We start from the raw sequence: 7,315 nt of genomic DNA, 5'->3' as shown, positions 1-7,315 counted from the left end.
TCTCCTGACAGTGTGTCCTTCTTTGTTCATTAGTTGGACAGTTGACAGTCTCTGCTGTGGTTGGGAGCAAGATGGCTAAACACATTGTCTCCTTGTGTTTAAACTTTCAGTCTCCTTGCAGGAACATATGGATATGGTCCTGTTAACAGGCAATGCCTCAGTCTGCCCTTCCTAGATCCAGGCCATTTAGATTCATTTCCTATACAGACCTTCTTCCAAAGTTGATTGCTCTCCAGCTTTCAGGGGAGTTGGCACAGTAGATACAGTGAACTGAAGATGGCTTTGCGAAACCATAAACTAGTGACAATTAAATTAGTATTTAGAATTTAGTATTTAAATACTTAGTAAATAAGTATTTACAACATATTCCCAAGTGGATTTTTAGCTTTGATTGAAAACTGCACTTTAGCTTACAGTTTCTGATAATTGCCAAGTGTTTTAAAGAAAAGTACAGCTCTGTTTCAATATTTAAGCACATTATTAAAAGATTCATATTTTATAAAGTGAATGAAAGGGAGAGTTTGAAAAAGGATTTGTATAATGCATTCTGGAAGTTAGATAATTGCTTATGCTATGTGGAAAAAGAATGAATAAAACTGGACTATAAACATTTGGAAGGAAATGTGTCAAAGAAGCTTTGTTAAAATTACATGTTTATAGGGTTGCTAAAATTGAGCTCAATTCATTTGGTACTGGAATGTTTTGGCTACCACTAAATTAGATTAACCTCAGACTGCAATAAGAACTTGCTTTTTTATTTTTACTTATTCATTCTACATTAATACTATTAATTAATACTATATTATTAATACTATTAATTATTATTAATACTATTAATAATACTATATTATTATAGCCCAATCTTCCTTTATAGATTGTACATGTTTACCTTTTCAGCAAAGAATCTCTTTGACTCTTTTCGTCTCAGTCAAAACCTCTAATGGCCAGTAGGTGATTACCCAAAGTCTGCATAGATCTTGTCAGGCTAGCCTTATCGAAGATGCTTACGAATCTCTTTAGGAGCTTTTCTAGATGATTGTTATCAGCCTCAATTGGAGTAGTCTGTAATTTCCTGGATAATCCCCCCTGCCCGCCTTTGAAGACAGGAACATGAAGCACTTAAATCAATTCTCCAGTTTTTTCTCCCCCAAATAAAACAAGGGCTCAACTGGCTGATCCGCTGCTTCTTTCAGTATCCCAGAATACAGTTTGCAGGGCCCTTGAATTTCAAATCATTTGTCAGGTATGCTTCCTTCAAAATCCAGGAAAGAAAGACCCAAACTCCATATTTTATAGAGATTAGAACTTTTACTGAATTTGAAATGATCGCAACCCAGGTAAAGCTGGAAGTGAGCAAAACACGCGAAATAGCATCTAGATAGCATTCCCCCCCCCCGTGTTCATCATCCATCATCCAATCCAAAGGTCTCCCAAAGGTCAGGTGGAATCACGTCTGGCAACGTCATCCATCAGGAAGTTCTTTCCACCAGGAAGGTAACGTAGAGTGAAATTGAAATGATTGAAATGTTGGGCCCAACGAGCTTGCTTTGGGGACAATTTACGTGGAGTTTTTAATGCCTCTAAATTTTTGTGATCAGTCCAAACTTCGAAAGGGTGTTTCGCTCCTTCTAAAAATTGTCTCCAGGTTAACAGCGCCCATCTCACTGCGAAAGCCTCCTTCTCCCATATGGCCCATCTCCTTTCCGTTTCTGAGAGTTTACGGGACGTATAAGCACAAGGTTGTAGTTCCCCTTTCTCATTCTTTTGTAAGAGTATTGCTCCCACAGCTACGTCGCTGGCGTCAGCTTGTACTACAAAAGGCTGTTCCATGTCTGGGTGTTTGAGTACTGGTTCAGCCGCAAACAGCCGTTTCAATTTTTCGAAGGCGGCTTGACAGTCCATAGTCCATTCGAGTGGTTTCGAGGGTCTGGGTTTTACTTCACCTTTTGTTTTTAGAAGGTCTGTAATTGGCAGTGCAATTTTTGCAAACGAGGGGATAAATTGTCTTTAAAAATTAGCAAACCCCAGGAAACTCTGTAATTGTTTGCGGGTGCGTGGTGCGGCCCATTCCAATACTGCCCGAACCTTTTCAGGATCCATCTCTATCCCCTCATGCGATATGCGATATCCAAGATAGTCGATCTTGTCTTGGTGGAATTCACATTTAGAAAGTTTGGCATATAGTTCAGCAGCCCTGAGTTTTTTCAGGACAGTTCGCACCAATTTGACATGGTCGGCCATGTTCTCAGAGTAGATAAGATTGTCATCCAAGTAGACTAGCACCCCTTATACAGGTGCTCATGCAATACTTCGTTGATCAACTGCATCAACTACAGCAGGAGCTCCCTGTAACCCAAAAGGGAGTATTCTGAACTGGAAATATCCCAGTGGGCAATTAAATGCTGTTTTCCATTCATCCCCCTCTTTAATTCTCACTCGGTAGTACGCTTCTCTTAAATCAAGTTTGGTGAAGACCTTTTCCTTCCCTAAATGGGCTAACATGTCCTTCATGAGTGGGAGGGGGTAAACATTTTCCACGCAAATAGCGTTTATATTTCTATAGTCGACCACCAAACGGAAGGAGCCATCTTTCTTTTTGCGGAACATTACTGGCGCCGCCACCTTGGGTTTGGCTCGTTCGATGAATCCCCGTTCTAGGTTTTTGTCAATAAAGTTTCGCAATTCCCCTAATTCTCAAGGGGTCATGGGGTAGATTTTTGGTTTGGGAAGCTTCACCCCAGGGAGTATTTCAATGGTGCAGTCGGTAGCCCGGTGGGGAGGCAGCGTGTCTGAGGCCCTTTCGCTAAAAACTTCCCTGAGGTCCCAATATTCTTTTGGAATCTTCTCCTGCCCTTCAATGTAGTCTATCGCTACTTCCGCCCTTTCTGGTTGTATATTGTCCTTCAAGGGTAAATTTTCCTTCTCTGGGTTTGGTTTTGCCGTGTGGATGCGCAAGACCCCCGTCTTCCAATTTACCCGTGGGTTCCATTTTCGAAGCCAGGGCAGTCCAAGTATAAGGGGTCTTTCCATGCCAGGGGCCACCACAAATCTGAGATTCTCTACATGGTCACCCAACTGCAATTCCAGGGGTTCGGTCATAAAACTAGCTGGGCCCCCTCCTGCAATCGATCCGTCTAACTGACAGAACGCAATGGGTCTTTTAAGCGTTTTTAGTCTTAGTCCCATTTCCTTTTGCTCTCTTCCACATCACGGATAAGCTGCAAGGCTTGTGCCATCATGAGACGTTCCTTTTGTTCCTGCATCCATACTGCCTCTTTCTTATGGGGTCTGGAGCTGGTCACTCCCCGGGGGGTTTCCCCCCCGTCTGGAAATCTCCCAACTCCTTTCGACCATCTGGCTTCTTCAGATTCCAGCTGGAGGTTTTCCAACCATTCTGCACTTTCTCTCTCCGCTTGGAGGGTAGCTGCCACAGAACTCGCTGCTCCCATCTGGTCTTCGTCACTCCCTGGGTCTGACATAATTTAGATTTCAGTCTCTCGGGATTTTCCGGGATAACTGGAGGGACTTCCAGCTTAATGTCAGGTATGCTTCCTTCAAAATCCAGGAAAGAAAGACCCAAACTCCATATTTTATAGAGATTAGTACTTTTACTGAATTTGAAATGATCGCAACCCAAGTAAAGCTGGAAGTGAGCAAAACGCGCGAAATAGCATCTAGATAGCATCCCCCCCCACCCTGTGTTCATCATCCATCATCCAATCCAAAGGTCTCCCAAAGGTCAGGTGGAATCACGTCTGGCAACGTCATCCATCAGGAATGTGTGACGGTTGGTCTAACGGCTCCTTTGGAGAATAGGTTTCGTTTCCTTGAAAGACACCTCCTGCGCTCCCCCCCCCCCCCGTTTCTTATGGCAGATGAAGCAGTGAAAGCGGAGGCTGACATCATTCAAAATAGGTGTTTCCCGATCTTATTTCTATCCATCTCCAGTTTAAATTCTGCCCCTTCATCCTGTTCTTCACACTGCCTAATGAAAAATCTAATTTATTTGTTGGAGAAGGCTACACAAAGGTAAGAGTTGAGAAGTTTTGCAACTAGTTAGCACTTTGGCTTTTTCATTGAGCAGCTGCTACAGTATATTAATTCTTTGTATTTTCAGCATGTTTTAAATAGAACATTATGTTATCCTTGCAGTATCCTTTAGCTCCTTTATCCTTCAGCTCATTTTGAGCTGTCACTTTCCTGACATCACCTACAACTATGATCCTTTGGGGGTAAGCATCTCCCCTTAAATTGCAAGATAAAAAGCATCCAAAGTGCTAGAGATGAGAAAGAAAAGTTATCTTACTACTTGGGAATTTCAAATTAATTGAGTGATGGAACCAGCTCTAATTTAAAAAGGCCCTTGCAGAAGAAATGTTCTGAGGAAAGAAATGATAGGTGGCCTGGGCAACAGGGAATGAAAGGATACTTGCAGGAGGCTAAAGAAGTAAGTTGTCATAGTTTGTTACCTTGAATTTTAAGGATCAGAAACTAATGTGTGCTGGCCAGAACTACTTACTTGTGATATATTTTGTCTCTCCTGAACCCTGCAGTAGAGTAGCTGTCAGGATGCATTAAGTCCATAATATTCATTCCTGCTCATCTACGAGGAGATAAATAATAGTTTATCATCTCTGTTGGAAGACCAACTTAGTTAGGACTGTAAGCCCCCCCCCTCCCCCAAATTCCTCATGGCCTTATGGAATGCTTCATTTTCTAAAGGTTAGAAATACATAAAGTGGGGGTGGGGGTGGGCCAATTGGTTAGCATGAAAAGGTAGCAACTTTTAGCTAAGGTGACAGGACTTGACTCTCTGATTCTTTTGGAGCAACTTGCAATCCAAGTGACAAGAATCCATATATCTACTGAGCTTACTGTATTGTAATAAAGCTCAGTAAGCTTTGAGACTTTCAAGAAAAGACTGGTCAGAAATGGTGTAGTGTCTCCTGCTTGAGCGGGGTGGGTGGGGGGGTTGGACTAGATGACCTATAAGGTCCCTTCCAACTCTGTTAATCTGTACTCATGTACTCTACTTTCTTAAAACATCCTATCAAAAGTTTTTTTCATTTGCCATCTACAAAATATCCCTTCTGAATTTCTGCAGTATTAATATAAGGAAAATTTCCTATATCAATCCAAGAACATGGACATAGTTGCCCTTAGTTGACTAAATAATTGTAACTAAATCTCCTGATTTACAAAGATATGAACTTTAAAACAAAAAGAATGAAAATCAGGATGAGGACACTAACTTCTTAACAGGGCCTTTAAATGTGGTGTATTTTGTCTGCAATGTTTACAACAGTTCTATTGTAAATCATAATCTTATAAAACACACAAATTGTCTTACTTTAGCTAGATTCACAAAATAAGTTATTATAAAAGTCAACCCATAAAATATTTAATATCACAAAGAGAAAAAATGAACAGTGAAAGAATTATTCCAATTTGGAAAACACCTTTCTGAAAATAGGAAAGCAATTAATAATCATTCAATAAACATAACTATTTCATTTATTTCTTTGAAAAAAATTACAAAGGCAAGTATGTCAGAGCCTAAAATAGTTACAGTGATTCTGTGTTTATTAAACATGCTACTTCAAATCCTAGTAGTCTACTTTGAAAAAAATGGGAAATGGGCTGGTGCCATCTTCTTACCACTCCCTCCCTAGCCCCCATCGGAGTTATCTGTGCCTATGAACATGACCAATTCTGTAGAAAGGTCTGAAATCTTCCCCCCAGCATATAATGGAGCAGAAGAACATAACACTGAATTGACAGTTGGCACAGAGGCTTCTTAGTGCTACTTAACATGATACATAAATTCACCAAATACAGCCTATAGAAAACATCAGAGGATTTAATTTTAGTCCAAATGCATATCTTGCCCTCTCTTCTACTGCAAATGAGCCTTAAACCATTTCTTCTAGCAAAAGGTTAGGAATGGAATTGCTGACAAGGTTCTTATAAAACAGCAGTACATACAAAGAAATAAAGTGCAGTTAGTTTTCGGCAATGATATAACTATTTCAAAGACAAAACTGGCAGCAACTGGTTGAAAAAAAATCTTGCTATCTTATTATCAATTGCATTTCAGTTTAGACAAGAGCCTCTTTCAAAAGAAACAGCCCAACAGAGGGTCCCATCTTTCTGTCATGGCTGTGCATGGAGGTAACTGCTGCACAAGCCAGGGTTTTACAGGGCATTTCCAGAGTGGATGAAGAAGCTTCTTGTGGCAGGCTGTGGAGCAAAGGTGTGCTGTCGCCAGTCTTCATCTGGGGGCATATCGACACGCTTTGGGCCTCGGACCTTGGCTTGCTGGGAAATCAGAAAGCCACTCTGACAGCCTTTGTGTCTGGCAGTCCCATGTGAGACTGTCCCACAATCCCTGCCAGGAGACTGCCTCCAGCCAAGAGCACCAGCCTTTTCCTGTCCCTGAGGGAGCGGCCATTGGGGCAGAGGCTCTTGTGAGTCCTCGCTCATCTGGGTGGGAGATTCCCCATGCGCTGCTTCGCTATCTGATGCTGCTGCTAGCTCTTGGCCAGCATGACTTCTCTGTAGCCTCTGTAGGTTGGAAGCATTTGATGTTCCACTGTCTAAAAATATATTAAAAGATGTTTGCCCTTGAGAGGACCGGTCCTGCTTGAAAATGGTGTTCCCATAATTCAGTGGCACACATGATTTATCTTCTATGTGGAAAGCTGCATTCCTGTCTGGCACAGTTAGACATGGATATTGGATATTCTTTCGATTTCCTGAAAAATGAACAAATTGAAAAATATTATTTTACCTATCCTAAATTGAAGAGCAACAAAAATACATATCAGGAAAGGAGTTTGAGTCTTTGCATGTTTAATACCAACCCTACAAAAAGGAATTAATTCTAGGCTACTCATAACAGAAGAACTACAGCTAACCAAATAATTTGCTTTGAGAAACTTTTCATAATGAAAGCCTGGAATAGCTCAGCAGGAAATAAGGGACATTGCATACTTCATTCTTGAATTTAATTAGTAGCTTCTACAGTCTGTGCCTGAGCACTGTCTGAGTGCTGAGTATTGAGCTATTTTCTCGAGGATCTAGGACAGGGGTCTGCAACCTTAAACACTCAAAGAGCCATTTGGATCCGTTTCCCACAGAAAACATTGGGAGCCACAAAACCTGGGTGGGTGTGGCCAACTCAACATTACTCACTCACTCCCACCCTGATTGTCTCTCTCGCTCTGTCTACGTATCTCTGTCTCTGTGTCCCTTGTCTCTCTCTCTCTCTCTCCGTCCCCACTTTCCCTCCCTCTTTCTCTCTCTGCCTATCTCT

At 41.5% G+C, this 7,315-nt stretch overlaps 1 protein-coding gene across 9 annotated transcripts in view; it reads right to left on the bottom strand.

Annotated features, from left to right (window-relative positions):
* Window positions 1-5,496: 5,496 nt before the first annotated feature.
* The window catches only part of USP54 (ubiquitin specific peptidase 54), a 167,257-nt gene continuing 165,438 nt past the window's right edge, over window positions 5,497-7,315 (bottom strand). For all 9 annotated transcript variants that reach the window (XM_060694164.2, XM_087872318.1, XM_034435269.3 and 6 more), the window contains one exon: window positions 5,497-6,755. In XM_060694164.2, the coding sequence (XP_060550147.2) occupies window positions 6,196-6,755 (560 nt within the window). In that variant the 3' untranslated portion in view covers window positions 5,497-6,195. The remainder of the gene's footprint in view (window positions 6,756-7,315) is intronic.

This window comes from Pantherophis guttatus, chromosome 6 (genome assembly GCF_059756535.1).
Source record: "Pantherophis guttatus breed Tessera chromosome 6, ASM5975653v1, whole genome shotgun sequence".
NCBI classification, from domain to species: Eukaryota; Metazoa; Chordata; class Lepidosauria; order Squamata; family Colubridae; genus Pantherophis; species Pantherophis guttatus.
This window is presented reverse-complemented; position numbering and strand designations above follow the sequence as displayed.